This window comes from Lepidochelys kempii, chromosome 2 (genome assembly GCF_965140285.1).
Source record: "Lepidochelys kempii isolate rLepKem1 chromosome 2, rLepKem1.hap1, whole genome shotgun sequence".
In the NCBI taxonomy this organism is placed as follows: domain Eukaryota; kingdom Metazoa; phylum Chordata; order Testudines; family Cheloniidae; genus Lepidochelys; species Lepidochelys kempii.
The window spans coordinates 1,844,774-1,867,957 of NC_136381.1; the positions used below are offsets into that span (position 1 = coordinate 1,844,774).

The 23,184-nt window shown below is 46.0% G+C and overlaps 1 protein-coding gene across 8 annotated transcripts in view; it reads left to right on the plus strand.

Moving 5' to 3' along the window:
- The window catches only part of LOC140906245 (uncharacterized), a 106,743-nt gene that overhangs the window by 77,441 nt on the left and 6,118 nt on the right, over nucleotides 1-23,184 (plus strand). For 6 of the 8 annotated variants that reach the window (XM_073329827.2, XM_073329828.2, XM_073329830.2 and 3 more), the window contains 11 exons: nucleotides 1,095-1,254; nucleotides 1,502-1,610; nucleotides 4,839-4,972; nucleotides 6,740-6,851; nucleotides 7,580-7,809; nucleotides 11,211-11,244; nucleotides 12,075-12,215; nucleotides 12,774-12,973; nucleotides 14,071-14,306; nucleotides 21,426-21,579; nucleotides 22,036-22,084. In XM_073329827.2, coding sequence (XP_073185928.2) covers nucleotides 1,095-1,254; nucleotides 1,502-1,610; nucleotides 4,839-4,972; nucleotides 6,740-6,851; nucleotides 7,580-7,809; nucleotides 11,211-11,244; nucleotides 12,075-12,215; nucleotides 12,774-12,973; nucleotides 14,071-14,306; nucleotides 21,426-21,579; nucleotides 22,036-22,084 — 1,559 coding nt within the window. The remainder of the gene's footprint in view (nucleotides 1-1,094; nucleotides 1,255-1,501; nucleotides 1,611-4,838; nucleotides 4,973-6,739; nucleotides 6,852-7,579; nucleotides 7,810-11,210; nucleotides 11,245-12,074; nucleotides 12,216-12,773; nucleotides 12,974-14,070; nucleotides 14,307-21,425; nucleotides 21,580-22,035; nucleotides 22,085-23,184) is intronic. The other 2 variants (XM_073329829.2, XM_078851384.1) reach the window with 2 other exon arrangements.

A 23,184-nucleotide genomic window follows, 5' to 3' on the forward strand; every position in this document is an offset into this window, starting at 1 on the left:
CTCTCTGGTATAAAAACAAACACAATTTTGTGCTGTCTGCCAAAAACAGTGAGATGAGCTGGTACAAAATGCATGGCCTCTGTTCTCTAATGTCCTCAGGCCACTTTATGCCGTAGGTGAAATGATATTCCAGCATTTGATACAGGGAAAGGCAAAACTTGATGATTTCTTCCCCTGAGGGGCTGAGCCTTCCAATTCACTTCCTGTCTCCCAAAAGGTGGAGATCACCTCATGGCTGATTTAGTGTCTAATTTGCATTGCTTCCTAAATTGGAAAGGATTAGTTATGCACTCGTTGGTATTTTTGTATTAAATTGTATCACACAGTCCCTAGTCTTGCAACCAAATGCCAGAGTGCTGGCACAGAGCCCAGTTTTCTTAAGTGCAGTTGCAGAATGGGGGCCCTATTCTCTAGTCGCTTCGTGTATTCAATTACTATTTTAAAAATACAGTCTTTATACACTGTATCTGTGTACTAGTTATAACTTGTATTGTAATGCAAGTCTTAACAAGGATGAAAGTGTTAAATTCTGAAACTCTTAAGTGAACGTAAAATTTACTAATCCTTTGGAGAATATTATTTATATCATGGAGTAACAGTACTTATTTAAAATATCCTCTTCTGAATTAAGAAATCAATCACTTGTAGCCTATGTGATCCAAACTTTGGAACAGTAGATCCATAATATAAATTGCCATACTGGATAGTGGTCTATCTTTTATAGGTACTAATACACCGCTTCATTAAAAGGTATAAAGTGCTTTGAGATCCTCTGATGGAAGCTGTTATAGAAGTAGGAAAGCCCAGGACAGAAACAGACAGATCTGATGCAGCAAGGGTTCCCTGAAAGGGCACCTAGCATTTGTAGTGAGACTTTAGACCCTGTGGAAAAAAATGCAGATGTTTCATAGAACTCATTTCTCTGGACATAACTTCATCATTTGGTCATCAGTATGACCCCACCATTTTATCTCCTCCAAGAGCAGTTAAGTGCATGGTGATCATGCCCCCAAATGCCCCTTTTGGCATTGCAGCGTGTTACTCATGCCCTTAGGTGCCTGGATTAATCCTTGAATGTATTTTCCCCCTTCCAGTTGTAGATTGGCGGAGTCCATCAAACAGTTCAGCAAAGCCATCTTAGATAAATTGAAATACTTCTTCAGAGATCTCAAGAACAAGCTCCAGGAAAAAGGCAGAAACACAGAGCCAGTAAGCGTCATTCAGAGGCATCAAATGGAAGCTGTCCAGGCTTTGGTAAGATTGGCAAGGGGGTCCATGCAGTGGATGCCCTTCAAAACTTGTCTGTTTTGTGTTGGGTAAATATGGTGAGGATGCCTCACTGTTTACAGTTTGCCCTGTGCTTACTATAGGGAATCTGCAAATGCTCAAGTAATATAACTGTTGTGGGTAATAGGCAACGTTTGGTAAGCAGCCACTTCATTTGAAATGAGAGAACTTTTTGTAGCAAACCATACTGATTTTTCCTTCCTTCACTTCTCAGATGTGTAACTTTCTCCTGGATCAGACGGAGTACATCAATAAAAGGCAGCGTGGTATATCCCGTGTCCTGACGCCAGAAATACAGGCTAGCATGAAACCAATATATGCAGGTAGGAAAATCCTATAGCTGGGCTAAGTCTGGCTTCCTGTGCATTGAGTTCCTGACCTGGGAACCAAATTGTAGCAGTGACGCAGGGGGGGATTTGATAACTGCTTTCAACTACCTGAAAGGGGGTTCCAAAGAGGATGGCTCTAGACTGTTCTCAATGGTAGCAGATGACAGAACGAGGAGTAATGGTCTCAAGTTGCAGTGGGGGAGGTTTAGATTGGATATTAAGAAAAACTTTTTCACTAAGAGGGTGGTGAAACACTGGAATGCGTTACCTAGGGAGGTGGTAGAATCTCCTTCCTTAGAGGTTTTTAAGGTCAGGCTTGACAAAGCCCTGGCTGGGATGATTTAACTGGGAATTGGTCCTGCTTCAAGCAGGGGGTTGGACTAGATGACCTTCTGGGGTCCCTTCCAACCCTGATATTCTATGATTCTATGACGCTAAACATCTGTGCAGTGGTGAATTCTGCCAGTTAGTACTGGACAGAATGGTTCCCAAGCTGGTAGTATGGAAATCTGTATGGTGGTAAAAAGAAAAGGAGTACTTGTGGCACCTTAGAGACTAACCAATTTATCTGAGCATAATCTTTCGTGAGCTGCAGCTCACTTCATCGGATGTATACTGTGGAAACTGCAGAAGATCCACAGCATGCATCCGATGAAGTGAGCTGTAGCTCACGGAAGCTTATGCTCAGATAAATTGGTTAGTCTCTAAGGTGCCACCAGTCCTCCTTTTCTTTTTGCGAATACAGACTAACACGGCTGCTCCTCTGAAACCTGGCTGGTAGTAGAGTCACTACATGACTCCGCCTGTTGAGTCTGCTTTTCCCACTTTCATTTCTTACATTTCAAAGGCCTAGCTCAAAGGGATCACTTTACATTCTTATTCTTGAGCAGCCGAGTAATAATGTTGTGTATTTGTAGATCACTTAGCATCTTCAAAAGGGAGAGAAGGAGCAGAGAATGAAATTCCACAGCAGTGCTGTGGAACGGCACAGAGCTAGAGCTGGAGTCTGTCACAGCAATGGAGTAGCACCCAGGTGTGGTGCGTGCCTCCATCTGACAGTGAAATCTGACACTGAAAACACCCACTCAGTGTGCAGCGGCAGTCAAAAAAGCAAACAATGTTGGGAATCCTTAAGAAGGGGATAGATAATAAGACAGAAAATATCTTATTGCCTCTATATAAATCTATGGTAAGCCCACATCTTGAATACTACGTGCAGATGTGCTCACTCCATCTCAGAAAAGATATATTGGAATTGGAAAAGGTTCAGAAAGGGCAACAAAAATGATTAGGGGTATGGAACAGCTTCCATCTGAGGAGAGATTAATAAGACTGGGACTTTTCAGAATGGAAAAGAGACAGCTAAGGGCAGATAAGATAGAGGTCTTTAAAATCATGACTGGTGTGGAGAAAGTAAATAAGGAAGTGTTATTTACTCCTTCTCATTACAGAACTACTAGGGGTCAACAAATGAAATTAATAGGCAGCAGGTTTAAAACAAACAAAAGGAAATATTTCTTTGTACAACACATGGTCAACCTGTGGAACTCCTTGCCAGAGGATGTTGTGAAGGCCAAGACTATAACAGAGTTCAAGAAAGGACTAGATAAATTCATGGAGGATAGGTTCATCAATGGCTATTAGCCAGATTGGACAGGGATGGTGTCCCTTGCCTTTGTTTGCCAGAAGCTGGAAATGGGCAACAGGGGGATGGATCACTCGATGATTACCTGTTCTGTTCATTCCTTCTGAAGCACCTGCCATTGGCCACCATCGGAAGACAGGATACTAGGCTAAATGGACCTTTGGTGTGACCCAATATGGTCATTCTTACGTTTTTATGAAATGGCAGTCTCACCAAAGAACAACAGTTGAAATACAGGAAGGCTATCCTGTTCCTGTAATCCTTCTGGATGTTAGGAGCCACACCAAAATAAGTCTCTGGAAACTTTATAAAGGACTTCAGAGACACTGTAGTGATTGCTTCATATGGTGGCATGTATGAAGTAATACTTTGCTGCTGTGTTTATGATTGCATAGGTCTGGGCTAATTTAAAATTGGAAGCATGTGATGATGAAAGCAGAAGAGTGTTAGGTCAAATGCTGTCCACTGTTTTGAGATTAGAAGTCTAGGGATTGTGGAGACCTTATGGGTTTTGAAATGTACTGGTATGTTTTAAGGGTGCCAGAAGACAACCTAGTAACCAATCCACTACCATATTCTACTGAAGTTGCTGTCAGGTCTGTAGCTTCTCACATTCCTTGGTGAAAAGAGCTTGAGGGATCAACGTGTAATACCCTGGCTTTTTTTATGTGCTGATGACTCCCCCTACCGACTAGCTGCAGAGCATACAATTTGCTGCTTTCTCACAGCTAAAGAGGGTCAGTAATGCAGGTAGTAGAGGTTTGGTGCTGAACATCCTAAGTTTAACCCACAGTGACGGTTATGATGCCTGTATATATGCCGCTATGGTTTGCTATAAAAGCACTAGAGAAGTGCTCCGTGTCATGACCACAAAGCTTCTGGCTGTGTAGTTCACAGTCTGTGTGGTCTACAAGCTAAATATAGCAGAGTTCTACAATGAAGATTATGTCCCACCTTATCTTCAGTGTGGAACCCTGTTTCGCATGCAAGCTTTGCCCCTCTTGCTCCCGAGAGGGAGAACTTCTCTCCTCATGACAGCTTGGGGCTTCACAAATCGTAAGGCTGTCTAGTGCCTTCAACGCCGTCCCAGTGTGCAGTTTAGTATGGCCACTTGGATCAAAATGAAGCAGCATATGCTGGGACCAGAGGCAATACGTGTGTGTGAGGGGGGGACGTGTAGGGTCATGTGCCCCCCTCCAGAGGCTTGATCACATGGTGCGGTCAGGCCTCCTCCCTACAGGACAGCTGAGGAGGCAGGAGGAACAGCTGGGAGGTGCAGGGAGGGGCCACTGCTTTCTGGGAGGGAGGCACTGCTTTGGGGGCGGGGCATGACTTGGGCTGTTCTGGGGTTGTCCCCCTCCACTATCAGCAGGCATGGGTCATCTCTGGTTGGCACTTGCAGTCCCTGTAGGCCACACCTCTATTAGATTGCCTTTTCCATTTTAGTAGTCATTGTGTGGCACCAGGCATCCTGACAGATTGCCATTCAGGCCGTTGGTTGAGTAGCATGTGGGCAAGGCTGCACCAACACTTGTAAGATTATGTGCTGACATTTAAATACTATCTCTCTTCTGTAGTTTGTAGCCAACTGAATGGTCCTGGCTGTTTCCAGAGAATGAAAGATCTTATGCAGAGGCACGTCCGCAATCAGAAGGAGACCATGTTTAACTGTGTCACTGATAAGTTACGGCACCAGCTTGACCTGCTCCAGGTGAGATGAAACAGAATTAGCCTTCTTCTGGAAAGTAGCTGACCTTGTACAATGTGATATAACTGCTGTCTCTCAGGTCACGGGACCATGCTGTTTAGTATGACTTGGAAGAAGCATTGTAGCTTTTCCATTTGCAGTTAAGTAGCAAGAATGGCAGCCAGTATTAGAAGTGAACCCCTCCCGTTGTGTTTAGTTTGACTCTTGTTGCAGTATTTACTGGGATTTTAGCCCTGGTGAGATTCCAGTGCTATTAATAATCTTGTCTAGTGTGGAGAAGGGAGAATAACTTTCAAGAAACTGTGACTGGATGGAAAGATTTCTACTGTCTGTGAAAGATTTTGTGTGAAACACTGATAGACAAGCTTTGTGCAGGATGCCTCCTTGAAGTGAGTCTCTATATGGGGACAGTACCATGGGGCTACATGCCATGATTGCTGTCTCCAGTTTCTTTCACACTTGACTCCTACTGCTTTTAGGTTGTTTGAATCAGTAAGCTGACTTATTGATGAGCTACTAGTAATCAGATTTCTATTATTACAAACAACTCTTCATAGTGTCATACATGCCTGTTACAGGAGAGCCTCAGAGTTACGAACTGACCAGTCAACCACACACCTCAGTTGGAACTGGAGGTTCACAATCAGGAACAGCAGAGACTGGGAACAAAAAGAGCAAATATAGTACAGTGCTGTGTTAAATGTAAACTATAAAAAAAGAAGGGAAAGCAGCATTTTTGTTCTGCATAGTAAAGTTTCAAAGCTGTATTACGTCAGAGTTCAGTTGTAAAGTTTTGAAAGAACAAACATCACGTTTTGTTCAGTGTTACGAACAACCTCTATTCCCGAGGTGTTCAGAACTCTGAGGCTCTGCTGTATATTTCAGTATGCTTTAGAGTTAAACCAGTATTTATATTTCATTTATTTTTTAATTCCATCTTCGAATGAGGTTTGAAAAGAAGTGAAGAGGCAGAGAAATACAGGAAATCTACAGTTCAGACAAAGCATTGCATGCTGGTTTTGGTCATCTCCAGGGGTCAGACTTTTATATTAAAGACGATGATAAAATTGCGGTTGTAGTACTTCAGCAAAGTTGAGTACCTCTGCATGAGCAACCGTATAATTTGGACCTGATTTTAAACATGTCAGATTTTAAAATTTATTTGTAGTCTCACTAACTGGTTGTTTGCTCGCTAAAATGGTCCTCAAACTGCAGCCCATGACCTGCAGGGGTCTTGATAGGTCACATTATGCAGATTCTTCCTCTTTGGTTCCAGCTGTTTCTAGGCTATTGGTGGCAAAGAGCCCTGGTGCCCTATACAAGTAGTTGGAAATAAGGAAGAGGAGCCAGCCTAGCCTATGCACATTGTGTAACTGAGAACTGGAGGAGAGCGGGTCCATCGGGTTGCAAAAGGGAGAGGAGGCAGGCCACAAGACTATAAAAACATGTCCCATGCCATGAAAAATGTGAGCTCACCAAGTGACTATGTGTAGATAAACGGGAGAGGGAGGCTTGTGTCCCGGATACTTAATGTACAAGGTTTCCGTATAAAACTGCAACCTGAGCCTTCTCCCCTCTGAGTTTCACTTGTTTTGTTTTGGTTGTTGCTCTTATACGGGGATTATCAGAGAGATTTAGCCTGATTAGAGTGATCTAGTGGTGAAGCAGCCTACTAAACGAAAAGGGCCCTGCTGACTAAAAGAGAATTAATATCCATTTTGAAGAAAATTAGAGTGTAACATGAAACCTTGAAGCCTTGTCTTGTTTTAGATCGACATCGGTGGTAGTTTTGAGTGCTTGGTTCAGGAGCTGACTAAATCCTTGAATCTGCAGTTTGAACCAATGCTGAAGCGTGTCCAGAAAAATGATGGAATTATTCCAGGTAAAGAGGCTATTGCTTACACGTAGGCTTCCTCTCCTCCCTGTAAACAATGTTTAGAGTGAATGCTGCACACAGAGACAGAACATCACAGCACTCAGCACCGTCTTGTGGAGCAGTTAGAGGGTGGTTACATATGTGAGCTATAACAAGTAAGCATTGCTGCAGCTGATTCAGTAATCTCATACTTCAGAGTGTGCTGATCGAAATTGTGCTGTCTTTAAGTTTTGAACTGTAATGCTCTCATACTAAAAAGGGTGCTGAACTGTACTTTACCATCCCTAAAAAAAAGAGTTTTGCATTTGTTAGATTTGGGCTGCGTTCCTGCCCCTTCTAGTGGTGTGTCCTCAGAGGCAGACTTTTCACACACAAGCATAATTGTATATACATCAACTGAAAGGGGAAGATCCACAAGGATGGCAGACATGACCAATGGTACCTCTACTCTCCTGGGAATGGGCTGCCAGCCGCACCAGGTGTGTCTTCTACACAGAACCAGGTGCCGTGTATCCACTGGAAAGTCTTGCACGAAATTGGTTACTTACAGTGTTCCAGTTTAAGCGGTTACATAGCTTATTGGGAGCGGTACAGTTCGTGTTAATGCTACCCATTTCTTGCTGTGGAAAGCCTGGCTTCAATGTGTCTTGCATTTATAACAGGTGCAGCTTTGAACCGGTAGGACTGCTGGTCAGCGGAGGGAATAACATTTGTTCCTTTAATGTTTTGTCCAGTTTTAGTGAACATCTGTGCCAAAGTCAGCAAGATTTGTAAAATATCCCGTGTAGATTATGTTCTTCCCAACCTCAACCAGACAGAGAGCTGTTCTGTACCTGCTTCTCCTGGGAGAAGGTTGCCATTAAAGAGGGAGCTGCAGGAAGGCTTGGATCCCCCAAACTTCTTGGGAAAGTGCAATATCATTCACATTGGGACCATGACACTTTCTCACATTAATCCCATTCAGGTACTGAATTTAAAAGCACCTCTTCCCTTGGGTTGGGAGGGATGTTCAGTAGGAGGAGATTTGTGAGTCCAAGAGAGAAGGCACAAGAGAAACCAGCAGAAATATTTCTGCCAAAGTGGTGTGAAACTTTGAGCCCTATTATTCCAAGTGCTACACAGTCAGAATATATGGTATATCCTATTTCCCTGTCTCAAAAGATTCACTGGCGTAATATAGTATACCCATGGATTCCATGCTAACAGGGAGGATTTTTTTTTTTCTGCACCGATATTAGATGAGAGAGATTCTCCCTTTTTCTCCTCTTGAAATTTATCCTCACTGGGAATGTTCATTCTTTCTGTGACCACTCTCTGCCCTCAGGCAGGTTTGTACACATTGCGAAGCTGTTTCTCCTTCAGTAGTTGAGTTTTAACTAGATTTCCCAGGTAAGTTTGATTTTGGACCCTTGCACAGCCCTAACTTGTTCAAAATAAATCCTTTCTACCAGAAACTTCTTGTGTGGAGCATTCTGCCACAGAGTTTTTTTTCTTATGTTTGTGATTAATTTGAGATGTGAGAAGTTGGAAAACAGACTTCAAGAAGATAAGTTAACTTTTTTTTAAGACTCTAGGAACCCAGCCTCCCCTCCACCCCCTTTTATTCATTCATTGGTCCTCCATGAAAGTTAGTGCCTTTGAGTACTTCTGAAATGCCGCTGGCTGACTGGCTTTTAGATCGTGATTTATCTACCACAGACCTGGAACCACTGTGGCTTCCTGCAGCACTTTTTATAAAGTTTGTCAGTTGCAACACTTGGCTTGAATATTTTACAAACCTATTAATTGCCATTCTACACCAAACTAGAGTACAATCTTCTGCCTCTCGGGTCTTGTCTGTACTTACAGCTAAATCGGCACTGCTGCTATTGATGCAGCGGTGTCATAGAATCATAGAATATCAGGGTTGGAAGGGACCCCAGAAGGTCATCTAGTCCAACCCCCTGTTCAAAGCAGGACCAATTCCCAGTTAAATCATCCCAGCCAGGGCTTTGTCAAGCCTGACCTTAAAAACCTCTAAGGAAGGAGATTCTACCACCTCCCTAGGTAACGCATTCCAGTGTTTCACCACCCTCTTAGTGAAAAAGTTTTTCCTAATATCCAATCTAAACCTCCCCCACTGCAACTTGAGACCATTACTCCTCGTTCTGTCATCTGCTACCATTGAGAACAGTCTAGAGCCATCCTCTTTGGAACCCCCTTTCAGGTAGTTGAAAGCAGCTATCAAATCCCCCCTCATTCTTCTCTTCTCCAGGCTAAACAATCCCAGCTCCCTCAGCCTCTCCTCATAACTCATGTGTTCCAGTCCCCTAATCATTTTTGTTGCCCTTCGCTGGACTCTCTCCAATTTATCCACATCCTTCTTGAAGTGTGGGGCCCAAAACTGGACACAGTACTCCAGATGAGGCCTCACCAATGTCGAATAGAGGGGAACGATCACATCCCTCGATCTGCTCGCTATGCCCCTACTTATACATCCCAAAATGCCATTGGCCTTCTTGGCAACAAGGGCACACTGCTGACTCATATCCAGCTTCTCATCCACTGTCACCCCTAGGTCCTTTTCCGCAGAACTGCTGCCTAGCCATTCGGTCCCTAGTCTGTAGCTGTGCATTGGGTTCTTCCGTCCTAAGTGCAGGACCCTGCACTTATCCTTATTGAACCTCATCAGATTTCTTTTGGCCCAATCCTCCAATTTGTCTAGGTCCTTCTGTATCCTATCCCTCCCCTCCAGCGTATCTACCACTCCTCCCAGTTTAGTATCATCCGCAAATTTGCTGAGAGTGCAATCCACACCATCCTCCAGATCATTTATGAAGATATTGAACAAAACCGGCCCCAGGACCGACCCTTGGGGTACTCCACTTGATACCGGCTGCCAACTAGACATGGAGCCATTGATCACTACCCGCTGAGTCCGACAATCTAGCCAGCTTTCTACCCACCTTGTAGTGCATTCATCCAGCCCATACTTCCTTAACTTGCTGACAAGAATACCGTGGGAGAACGTGTCAAAAGCTTTGCTAAAGTCAAGAAACAATACATCCACTGCTTTCCCTTCATCCACAGAACCAGTAATCTCATCCTAAAAGGCGATTAGATTAGTCAGGCATGACCTTCCCTTGGTGAATCCATGCTGGCTGTTCCTGATCACCTTCCTCTCATGCAAGTGCTTCAGGATTGATTCTTTGAGGACCTGCTCCATGATTTTTCCAGGGACTGAAGTGAGGCTGACTGGCCTGTAGTTCCCAGGATCCTCCTTCTTCCCTTTTTTAAAGATTGGCACTACAGTAGCCTTTTTCCAGTCATCTGGGACTTCCCCGGTTCGCCACGAGTTTTCAAAGATAATGGCCAATGGCTCTGCAATCACAGCCGCCAATTCCTTCAGCACTCTCGGATGCAACTCGTCCGGCCCCATGGACTTGTGCACGTCCAGCTTTTCTAAATAGTCCCTAACCACCTCTATCTCCACAGAGGGCTGGCCATCTCTTCCCCATTTTGTGATGCCCCGCGCAGCAGTCTGGGAGCTGACCTTGTTAGTGAAAACAGAGGCAAAAAAAGCATTGAGTACATTAGCTTTTTCCACATCCTCTGTCACTAGGTTGCCTCCCTCATTCAGTAAGGGGCCCACACTTTCCTTGGCTTTCTTCTTGTTGCCAACATACCTGAAGAAACCCTTCTTGTTACTCTTGACATCTCTGGCTAGCTGCAGCTCCAGGTGCGATTTGGCCCTCATGATATCATTCCTACATGCCCGAGCAATATTTTTATACTCTTCCCTGGTCATATGTCCAACCTTCCACTTCTTGTAAGCTTCTTTTTTATGTTTAAGATCCGCTAGGATTTCACCATTAAGCCAAGCTGGTCGCCTGCCATATTTACCATTTGCATCTCCTGTATCTATATTGCTGAGTAAACCCTGGGTTTACTCAGCAATGGTTGGTGGAATTATAGAGTTAGTGATAAAGTTGTTTGGGGGATCTGAATGATGAAAATCTGGAAATTGAAACATGAGGGGTTTTTTTTCTAAAACTAATAAAATTGTATCATATATTTACATCCTTAACAGTTTCTAAATGAAATATTTTAACTGCAAAATGTGTTATCCAGTTCTCAGTTGCAGTGTACTTTATTAACTCATAGAGGCTATTAGTAAAATAAATTCAAAAACTGATCTTCAGGAGAAAGCAAAGCCTGTCGTCCATTTCAGGGCTTCTCTATGAAAATATCTTAGATTTCCATTTGGGGGTCAATACTGTAAAATGAAAGACAGCCACGAACCTTGATTTTAAATGTCTTTTCTCACTGTTCTATTTGCCAATCAATAAGTTATCACCTAACAAATCTGTCTCTTGTATTTTTAAGATATCTGTGCAAGAAGTCGCTGTCACTATGACAGGTCAGTAGCCTACATCATTTTTAACTTTGTGCATGCCCTCTCTTTTCCACCCCCCCCCCCATGTATAAACTGCAGAAAAGAAAGGTTTTCTTCAATCCCTTGAAGTTGGTATTTAAAACTCCCAAGAAAGAAACTGTTTTGACCATTGCTTCTGCCTTGGCTATGAAGCATTGGACTCAGCACACAGAAGCAAGGTCCCTCTAGTGTGGGGACATTCCATGGGCAGTATGAATTGGATCAGAATGATTGACTTTTAGAATCATTGGTCTCACTGAATCCATTCACACTTTTTCTGGCACAGCTGGAAATATTCCTGTTACTTCTCCATCTGTACTCTCAGAAGAGACAGAGACTAGAACTTCATGCCACTCTTTTTCCTACACACCATTTTAGGGCTTGGTGCACCTTGGGGATACCCTGTAGGTAAATCTTAGTAACCAGGAGTTCCCAGCCCGGCAGATTGCATTGATGCTCTGAGAAAGCTCCTGGTCACTGACTTCAAGGAGTTAGTCATTACAGTGTTTAATACCCACTGCCATTCTCCATTGAGGGTTTTTTCTTTGTACACTTTAAAATTAGACTTCATTTTAGAATATTAAATGAACAGATAGTTAATCTCTCATGTGGGAGGCTTAAGTAGGTTTTTGACATGAGGATATTCTCTTTCCACCTGGACAAAGCACATAATATAAATAGAGCAGTGACAGCACCATCCTTTGGCTGTGGCACCATATTACGTTCAGAGATTTTGAAACACTGAGTACAGTTTGGCTATCATAGGAGCATAAATGTGAGCATACTTTTAAATTCTCATCTTTCTTCCTCCAAAGATCATACCACCATGACTCTTCCATTCAGCAGCGTGTATCTTTGCGAATGTTGCTTCCACCTGTATTATTTGATCCTTCATGTCTCTCCTGAGTTTGCCAAGAACATTTACTCCAGATTGGGAGCCCAGGCATCCAACCCAAGTGAGTGGAAATGGGAATGCTTCCCAGGTGGTGGTGATGTCTTGAAAAACAACCTAGATAAACCTGTGAACTATTGAAGGGCTTTTTGTTTGTAAAATGTTTGTTTTCCATATCTTCCCTCACCTCCACCAGACAAATGTACCATATATTATAATTTAGAGTCTGAACCTCTACAATCGGCTAATGTGTTTTGCAGTGATAGGTGTGCCTTGTCTTCCCTGCCCTAAGCGGGAAACCACACATACACCCACATTAGCTTTTTCTATCTGTCATTATCATCATGATGTGTGGAGCCAGCAGAAGTTTCTTTGAAGATCTCCTGCTGTGTCTTCTGTATGGAGCAGTATGTATGCTAATTTGAGTTACTCCATAGACCTAGTATCGCTGTGCTACATAAACCATATAAACATCCTGAGACTACCTCGGAACATATTGGATTCCTAGAAACAACAGCTAGTAGGAAGTGGGGGGAGTGATAGAAGAAGCTCCTTCACACTTCTGAGATTAGTTTATGTTGTGCTATGTAATGTAGTTTAATTGTACTGTCTTTATACCTAGGTAACCAGGAGGTGCTCATTATCCTGGACAAGCCCCAGGACCCGTCATCTTTCCATAGCTTGGTAGAATTCATATCGGCAAGACATGGGGGCATACCGTGGTTCCGGGAACTAAATCTGCAGCAGGGAAGAGAGAAACTGGAATCGCTGGGAGTGTATTACACTGTCAAAGTGAGCCATCATGAGTTCTGCATGCTAGAGGTGGGAATTTCAGGGTGACTATCAGAAAACAAGCTTGTTTCCAAAGAGAGAATGAGTTAGAGGCTGTTTGCTGGGAATGCTGGTATTTTCAGATACTTGAGCTCCACAGATGAGTCAGCCAGTCCTGAAGAATTGTTCTGGAAGACTGGGGGCTTCCCCTACATGTTAATAGATCACCTACTCTTGAACAGATTCTTCAACCTCAAGTAGAATCTAGTTCTAGTGACACAGTGAATTCTCACTGTCTTACAATGATTTTTGTTTTTTTGGGTTGGTTTTTTTTTTCGTATTTATCTATCAGGCCTACTTCCTAATCAGACAGACATGCATGACTTAACTACAAACTCCCATAGTGTATTTGTGCCTTTAGTTTAGCTAGCCACCACAACAAGCTTTCTGTGCTGTTCTTGCAAGGCTTCGCTTCTGGGAGACTCTTGAATGTAACCACTCTAACATCCACAGTTTGATCATGGATCTCTGCCCCTGCCAGCTGTTGGATGATATCCCACCTGCAGGAATTCTCATTTGATTTGAATCTTGTGATGATGGAGATAAAATATTCTTTCATGGTGTTTAGTCACTCATCTTTCAGGAATCCTAATCTCTTGAGTTGAAATTATTGAGGGTTGATCTCTATCTGATGGTGAATTATTTTTGGAAAGTCTTTAAACAAAAGCTTTGTAATTTAACTGACTTACGAGCCTTTGAAATATTTGTACTGTTTTTGCAGTAGACTTCTGCATTCATCGTCTCATTGTTTTTATAAAGCGTGCAGCAAAAGGCGGCCATGCTGTGCATGCGTATGCAGGTATCATAAGCTGCATACTGTTGAATTGTAAACTGTTGCGGGCTCAGCTGCTATTCATCTTGTTTAGTGCTCCTGGAACTCTTGCTGTGTTTTCGCTGAATTCTGGGAAAAAAAAAAATCATCCATATTCTTTTTTTAAACCAAAGAGAGAACCCGTGGAAATTCCATACAAAATACGTTAAGAAAGCCTTAGAGATGCATGGTTAAGAATGCAAAAGTTAAGGTTGCTGCAGGCTGCATTTTAGTACTTTCATTTTAGCAAGTATTTAATTTTTTTTCTCTTCCCTAGGACTTAAAATATGATGATGAAGAAAAGACTCTTGAGGTCTCACCTTCCAGTTCGCCATCAGATCAACCAACCGTCTTCACCATTGCACAGCAGCCCCTGCTCCCTGGTGTGAAGTTGTATTCATATGGCAGAAAGAGAGGAGGCGGAGAGATCCAGTCACAGCCGGAGAAGAAGCACAAAGGCAAAACCATAGAACAAAGCCCAGAAGTGGAGCCTGCTGGGTTCCATTTACCGAGGTAACTGCATGGTGATCTCGGGGCTTCACTGCTCACATAGCAGTACTTTCAGTGAAAGGTCTCAACAGCATCAGCAGATATTGCAGCACACTATCATACTTGACCCCCTGTCTCAGCTACAGTGTAAATACTGAGCAGGCCCTGTCAGAAAATCACATTTTTAGAAGCTCAAAAGTCTGTACAAAAATTTCAGCTCAAGATTGAAATGTGCCCTGCAAAAGCCAAGCTCAGAAGAGAGACTTGGTGACAAAATGTAAATACAATTAAAATGGGATATTTTAAAGTGTATAGGCTTCAAAGCTGGAAAACTCTCATTACTGGTTGCTCAGCCAATCCAGCCCTCCACTTTTCGTCTGCCCCTTAAAGTGTAGTTCCCTATAGTCTTTCCGTGTGGGAACCATGTGGAGATTTACCTCCTACCTCCCAATAGGCACTCTCAGTACACTGTGACTCATGGCTGTAGAGCCCTCGTTGGTGCAAGGGGAAAAGATGAGCCTGTCTCCTCTGTCCCTTCTTGATTCTGCACCCTTATTAAAGAAAAAAATTGTGTTAACTTGAAAAACTGGTTTCATCCACCTAAAATGTTATACTTCTGTTTACTCGGTTATTGTCTTATGAAGAGAGGAATAGATTAATAACACAATCCAGTTTATTTTCTTGTAGAAGTTGATTGCCTAAGGCGATAGCTACCTGGCAGCTGGGAGGGCGCTTCCCAGCACGGCTAGACAGACGCACTCGTTCTGCTCAGGCTCGTGCACTAAGAATAGCAGCGTGGCTGGGATGACTGGGATTAGCTCGCCAAACCAGAGGGTCAGGTGGGATTGTGTTCAGGCAGTAGCCTGGGCAGCCTCCTGTGGCTGAACTGCTATTCTTAGCATGCCAGCCTGAGCAGTGCTAGCGTGTGTCTGCCTGCCTGCTCTGCGAAACCCTCTCCCAGCTGCTGTGTAGACATCGCCTAAGACAGTGTCTTCCCAGCTAACCCACGATATTCCGTTTTAGTGCAGTTCCCGCAAGCTGCCCAGTCTTTGTGATATAATGCAGTTGGGCCAAGAGTTGGTTCTTCTGCCTTCAGGCAAGAGAAAGTAGAGCTCTGGGGTGTTCCCTCATTTGGCAGGCTTTCTTAAAGACAACAAGGAAACACAGATAGGTCTTGGGTCAAATGACTGGCTCCAGGACCTTCGTTCCATCATCTTCTATGCTGACGGCTCCTCCTGTTCTTCCAGTGCTGCCCCAGGACTCCAACTAGCTGTCCTCAAGCTGGAGGAAGTCCTTCCGTGCCAGGGCTGCTTCTGTCCTGGATTGCCTGTAGGTTTCGATACAAGCTGTCATTAAGATCTGGATGGAAGCGTTTTGGGGATAGATCTGCTGCACTTCAGCTAAAGCTCTAGTTTTTCTTCGAGTGCTTGTTCATGTCAATTCCAATCAGGTATGCGTGTGCTGCGTGCACAGCAACCATAAGATTTTTCCCGTATCAGTAGGGTCGGCCTGGGTGCCCCCTGGAGTCGTGCTTTCATGGTGCCCAATATAGTGCCTTGCCAACCCAACACCATCTCCCCTTCCCCAATAATTCCTTCTTACTGCCTGTGCGGCTAGCTGGAACTCCCTACCGCTCTTGCCTCGGCAAACACATGCATCGCAATATCTCTCTTCGTGTACATAGTTAGATTTTTGCAGAAGAGTAGTTTATAGTTAGCTTTTTTTATAAGTTTCCTTTGCGGGGGGTGTTTCCCCCCGACGTGTTTTCTCAGGCAGTGGGCTATGCCTTGGTCCCCAGGCTTTAAACTGTGCTCAGACTGTGGCACGTTTATGCCAAGAAGCGACCCAAACTTGTGCCTTAAGTGTCTTGGCAAGGGGCATCTCAGGAACCGCTGTAAAATCTGTAAGAGTTTCCGCCCCAGGACCCTTAAGGACAGAGAGCAGTGACTCCAAGTCTTACTTATGGAGGCAGCACTTCGGCCACAGTCGGAACCCCACGCCGGACCTGGCCTCGAGAGTCGCATCCTTGGTGTGCAGCACGCCGGCACTGAGGAAGGATTCAGTTACAGACCCTCAGCACCGCCATGGCTCCACCCACAGGCAGGCATCGGTAAGGCACTGCTCTCGCTCCGTGGTGCCCCATAAAAAGAAAAAGGCAGACAGAGGCGCTCCCCAGCTAGATCCAAGGACCATTTAACCAGCAAGCCCCCATTGGGTGCTCAATTGGCTGGGATCCCATCAACTCCTGCCCCAGGAGGGGTCCAGTTGAGTCCGGACCCACATCGCTCACCGGCCTGCTGCTATGAGGACATGCAGTTCCCCTCCACGCCAGAGGCATTCAAGGCAGCAGCGGACCTGTTAGTACTCACGGCTCTGCCTTTGTCTCCTAGGAGGGAGAGGTCACCGGCACAGATACCAGGCCCTATACATTCTGTGGGCAAGCCGGCGATGATGTCTGCCATGAGGCCATCCCCATTGCATCAGCCTGCGGCACTGGGGGCCATGCAGGAGAGCTGCTCTGGTCCCCAACTTGGCACCAATCCCTGGCACTAAGAGGCTCCGTTCCTCCCTGGTCCTTTCAGTCAGAGACCTTGGAATCGGAAGTAGAGTCTTTGCATTTTAGTAGGAGCAGAAGATCCTGCTCTCGGTGCAATCGACATCCCTACCTGGCGCCGTGGCCAGGCTAGTGGCAGGCTCCTCAGTGGCCCTTCTGGACACCCTGGGCCTATCATCAAAGCCAGGGTTCCAGATCGGTGTCGATGGCCTCAGCCAACAACAGTGTCAGCTGCTGCACTGTCCTCGGCGTCGTCCCTGGCCCCCGATCCCAGCGCTGTCCACAGTGCCATTGCTCCTTGCCCCGCAGGACTCCAGAGGGGCTGAGGGCAGTGAACAGAATCCAGTTCCCGCCACCTTCTCATCCTAGTCGTCGGACGAGGCGGTGGAGGGTACCTCAACTGCTCCGGCCTTAGAGGACCTTAGGGTCCTTCAGCAGCTGCTGAGTGAGACAGGTGGACCAGAACCTGAATATCAAAACGGAGGAGGTGGTGGAGAAAACTGATCCAGTAATTGATATTCTCTCCCCTCCTGGGCCACCCCGAATCATGCTGCCACTGATCAAAACAATTAGCGATGTCACCAAGACTCTGTAGCAGACCCCTTCCTCACTGCCGCCAACCTCCAAAAGATACGAGCGGAGGTATATTGTTCCCTCACATGGGTATGAAACATTTGTACACCCACCCCCAACCGAACTCCCTGGTCGTTGATGCTGCTAACCAGCATGAGCAGCAGGGCTACCAGGGACTTTCTCCCAAGAATCATGAGGCCAAGAAATTGGACCTTTTGGGGGAGGAAAATATACTCGACTTGGGGTTGTAGCTCCGTATTGCTAACCATCAGGCGGTGGTTAGCAGATACACTTTTAACACCTGTAGGACTATGCAAAAGTTCTTTGAACTTCTGCCTTCTGACTCTTGTGCGGAGTTCTCCGCACTAGAGGAGGAGGGCAAATTGATCTCCCTTGTGTCCCTGTGGGTGGCGTTGGACGCAGTCTCCTGTACAGTGGCTACAGGGGTGGCCATGAGGAGTTCCTGGATGCAGCTCTCGGGCCTACCATATATGGTGCAGCAGACAAGTCAGGATCTCCCTTTTGAAGGTCAGTCAGTTTTCAGAAAAGACTGACTCGCGTCTGCACAGCCTCAAGGACTCTCAGGCCACCCTGAGGCTGTTGGGCCTCCACATGCCTGTGACCCAGAGGAAGCACTTCAGGCTTCCTCTCTTCACTCCCCCTCCCCCCCCCGAGGAACAGGAACTCGAGAAAGAGACCTCATCCCTCGTCCGGCCAGGGCTCTGACTAGCCTAAACCCTCCTCAGGCCAGAAGCAGGCCTTTTGAAGGTGTGCTTTGGGGCGACACAACAGTGCAGAGACTGGCTCCATCCCACCTTACCTTTTCGTCCCATCTATCCCCTTCCTACCCTGTGTGTGCTCGCATTACGTTGGACTGTTGGGTGCTCTGCACAGTAGAAAGGGGATATTCACTCCAATTCTCGGCCCTCCTGCCCTTTCACTCCCCTACCCCGTCCCTCTTCAGGGACCCCTCTCACGAGCAACTCCTTATCCAAGAGGTGCAAACACTCCTCTCACTGGGAGCAGTGGAAGAGGTTCCTCAGGACTACAGGGAGAGGGGTTTTTATTCCCGGTATTTCCTAATACCAAAAGCCAAAGGTGGGCTAAGGCCTATTCTAGACCTGTGCAAACTCAACAAGTTCATGAAGAAACTCAAATTCCGCATGGTCTTGTTGGCCTCCATCATCCCTTCTTTGGATCCATGGGACTGGTATGCTGCACTAGACTTGAAGGACGCCTACTTTCATATAGCAATAACTGCGTCCCACAGGAAATACCTCAGGTTTGTGGTGAGCAACAACCACTACCAGTTCAGTCCTCCCTTTCAGTCTGTCAGCGGTGCCTCAAGTATTTACCAAGTGCACGGCATCGCAGCCGCGTTACTGCGCAGGCGCCAGGTACAGGTGTTCCCGTACCTCGACGACTGGCTGATCAAGGGCCGCTCCAGGGCCCTAGTGGAGGCACAAGTCGAATTCATCACGACTTGTGCAGGCTTTCCTCCCGAAGGTTGTCTCCCATTTTCACATCAACCCGGACATCTTCCTCCCAGTGTTCTGTCCTAAGCCGCACTCAAGTGGTAGGGAACAGAGACGTCGCTCACTGGATGTCTGCAGAGCGCTAGCCTTTTATATCAAGAGAACAAAACTGTTCCTAAAGTCCATCCAACTCTTCGTGGCTGTGGTGGACAGAATGAAGGGTCTTCCTGTCTCTCCTCAGTGGATTTCATCATGGATCACATCCTGCATAATGAGTGCTATAACCTGGTAGGTGTTGCTGCCCCTCCACCAGGGTTCAGGCCTCTTCAGCGGCGTTCCTGGCTCACGTTTCCACCCAAGAAATTTGCAGAGCAGCGACATGGTCCTCCATACACACTTTCACCGCGCATGATGCAATCGCCCAGCAGGCCTGAGACAGCGTGGCCTTTGGTAGAGCCGTGCTCCAATCAGTGGACAGCTCCAACCCCACCTCCTGAACTTGAGCTTGGGAGTCACCTGACTGGAATGGACATGAACAAGCACTCGAAGGAGAAAAACCGGTTACTCACCTTCTCGTAACTGTTCTTCAGGATGTGGTGCTCATGTCCCTCCCAATACCCACCCACCTACCCTGCTGTCTGAGTCGCTGGGAAGAAGGAACTGAGGCGGGTATCAAGTCGGCAGGGCCGTATATTGGGCGCCATGAAGGCATGACTCCAGGGGACGCCCAGGCCAACCCTCCAGATACTGCTAAGGGGAAAATCTTCTGGCTGTCATGTGCAAAGCGCACGTGCACCTGGTTGGAATGGGTGTGAACGTCACATGTCGAAGAACAACAGTTGCAAGAAGGTGAGTAACCATTTTTTCCTGAGAAGATTGGGCTTATTCCATTAGGGCAAAGGCTGTATTAGTGCCCTGCCTTCACAGGACTTCCATACAGCTCCTTGGAGTTGAGTACACAGGCTTACTCAGGAATATCATCGACTTGGCATCTGTGGAGGGTGCTTACTTTGGGATGGCAATTGTCCAATCTCTCTCCAGCTAGAATCCACATTCTTAGTATTGCTGGCTAAATCCCTGCAGATGGGAATATGCAGAAGACAGTAGAAAGTAAAAAGGCAAAAATAAAAAAAACCCCAAGTTTGTTTGACAAGTCCTCTTTTACTGTGAGCTGGTATTAATTATACTGCTTTGGCCCCGAATGTTACAGTACAATGTCTCTACAGCCTCTCTTTGTAAATGAAGAACCTCTTCCAGTTAAGGTCTTTGTTTCACATCCAGAAAATCTAAATTTAAATTTATTGTCCAGAATAAATATAAGAGGCTATTCAGGCTCATTGCTTTCTCTCTTAGGGTTTTCTCTGGCGCATCACCAGGGTATCGCTGCACCTTTGTCCTTCTTCTGAGGCCTTGTCTATGCTACAGAGTTTTGTCGACGCAAGTTATGCCAACATACACCACCGCTTTAATTAAACTGCTGTTTTGTGTCAACACTATGTTCCCTGTGTCGGCAGAGTACATCCACACTAGCAGCTCTTGCATTGAGACAGAGAGCAGTGCTCTGTGGGTAGCTATCCCACTGTGCAACTGGCCGCAGGATGCTTTGAGAAGGATTTTCAGTGCTTCATGGGGCAGGTACACCATCACATGGGGCAGGTTTCTCAATCCCATCCTTCCATGGGCATCCTATTAGGTTGCCAGCTGCTTTTCATCTGAAGTGGGGGACAGGAGCGGGGGAGTGTGTGTGATGGGGCGGGGGGGAAGAGAGAGACAGTGCGTGTGTTGGGGGAGAGTGAGTGTCAGCATGTGGTCTCTTTTAAGTTCAGAGAGCAGCCAGAAGCAACTAATCCTGAGGCAGAGGGAGGGGGATACACCACCCGCCATCAACCCCAGCTCTGCACAGCAGTGTCTCTCCCGCCCTCCACCCTACCTACCTGCCACTGTGTTCCTAGTGCAGAGGAGAGCAGGATTCCACATTAATGATTCTGAGATTCCCTCTGAATTCTCCCACAGCCTCGTCTGCCTACAGACCAAGATGATCTACCCCTCCCCTGTAGTCTAGGCAGGAGTGTGTTTGCTGCTGTAGTGCTCAAGGGGGCCTTAGCTATGTGAGCTCTGTACACTGAGGAATTTCCACAGTTCCTGGAGCTTTGGAAGGGGAGGAGCACATGCCTGTGTAGCTGGATGCAGGGCTGTGGAGTTCAAAATAGTGAGCAGACTGGTCACGGTGGGCACTGTGGGATCCTTCCTGGAGGCCAGGTGAACACAGTGTCTACCCTGACGCTTCATAACTCTAACTTTGCCACAAAAATCTCTACGCCTCTCGTCAAGGTGGTTTTCGGCAAAACAAGAGAGTTTTGCCGCCAAAAGTTTCACTGTAGTGTGTACCCCTCCACTGTTTTGCCGACAAAACTGTGTAGTGTAGACAAGGCCTATGTTTCCAGTGGGTATCGAATTAGCGGTGATGTGACCTCTATTTTAATCTCTCTCAGCCTTCTGCTGTTTAAATACCCCTCCTTGATATTTTTTTCTCTAATTCAGCCAACACATTCCTGGCAGACTGGTAGTCTCAGCCAGACAGTCCATGGCAAGTCACCTGCAGAACGCAAGCAGAGAGTGTGCACCTGCGTTTTACGAGTTGAATACAACCTCCTTTCCAGGAATGTCCATGTCTGAGGCACCATCCAGTTCTCATGTAAGCAGCCTGCTAGGAGAGTGTTACAGCTGTTGTGGGGGGGCAATGACAGTCCCATCAGCTGGGCTGTGGTTTTCATGGGAGTTATGCAACTGGAACCTTGTGCAGTACTATGAACACTGACTTTGGTCTGGAGGATTTCATCCTTAACTAGGAACATAGTTCCATGCATCTTTACTGCTGAGAGCATCTTATGCCTTCCCACATGAGAGCTTCGTTTCCTTGTCAGAGCCCTGGGCATCCCTTCTATTTTATAACACCACCTTGAGGGCTTTCTCTTTCCTTGCAAACATAGGTCCCAGCCCTCTCTGATTTATTGGAGTCTGATAGGCCATAGTTGAGCAGCTAATTAAAAATGAACCACTTCTGTGGTGGCTGGTAAAGAGAAGGGTGAGAGACATGGGAGCTCATATAGTTGGGTGTATACTGAACTTTAACTCTTGTTTATTTCCTCAGGTAACTGTGAAGGATGAAAGCGATCTGTTTACCATTCCAAGTGCAGCTGGTAAGCAAAGGCAACTGTTAATGGTTACTGTGTCCTTGCTAGGCAAGGGACACCCAAAATGTGCCCAACCAGGAACTTCACCACCTTTGCAGCCTACAGTCAATTAAGAGATGCAGCCTGTGGGGCATACATATCTCAGCATGTCTGCTCTGATCAAGGCAAACTATATTGGACTTGTCATCTCTGTGAGCCTTGCTTCCATATTGATAAGGGTGGTTGCATTCTGAATCTTAACTGGCTTGTTGCCTTCTCAGTGATCTATTTCAGAGGACCCCACTCTGTTTCTGAATGTGTTTGGTTAGGTGTATGGACGAGTGTGTGGTTCTTTGAGTGACGGTCCCTATGTGCGCGTGTGCTCCATGTGCCTGAGACTGGAAAATTCTTACTAGCAGCATCCATTGGTCTGTGCCTGCATCTTGTGTGTCCTGGGGCTCCGAATCGAGGGCATAAGGGGAGGTGTGGCTTGACTGCCTCTCAAATTCCTTTCTACAGCTTACGGTCTGAGACCGAACTCCTCATTGTCTGCAGCTTTTGCTAGCATTCCTGCTAAAAAAAATCTGGGGGGGGCAAGGGGGTGTAAATAGTTTTCTTAAATAGCTAGTTCTAGTATTTTAGTAGTTAATTTTGTTAGTGTTTTGTGGTCTGTGTTTTCCCCCCATGTCTCTCCTCCATAACATTTAGGGTTCTCAGGATGCCTAAGATCCCAGGCTTTAAATCCTGCATGACCTACCTCTAGCTTTATATTGCCTTGGAGACTCCCACGTTCTCTCCATGTGCAATATTTGCTGTTCACTTTCACCTTGAACATGGCAATCCCATGAATTTCAGCTTCAAAGATACCCTAATGGAGCAGTCAATGAAGCCCCAGTCCAATCCCACGTCCCTCTCTCTCTCTGTCACGCACAAACACAGACCCCCTCGTGCGTCGTCAGCAGTTCCCTAATAATGGCCTTTCAGGCTGACACACTCCAGCTCTGGATCGTCTGATACCAAGCCTGAGAACGCTGACAAGAGACAGGAGGAGGGTAAGATCAAACACCCCATCAGAAACAGGAAAGGTCCGCTCATAAGGCCTCTGAAAAGAGAATCACTTCTCCTCC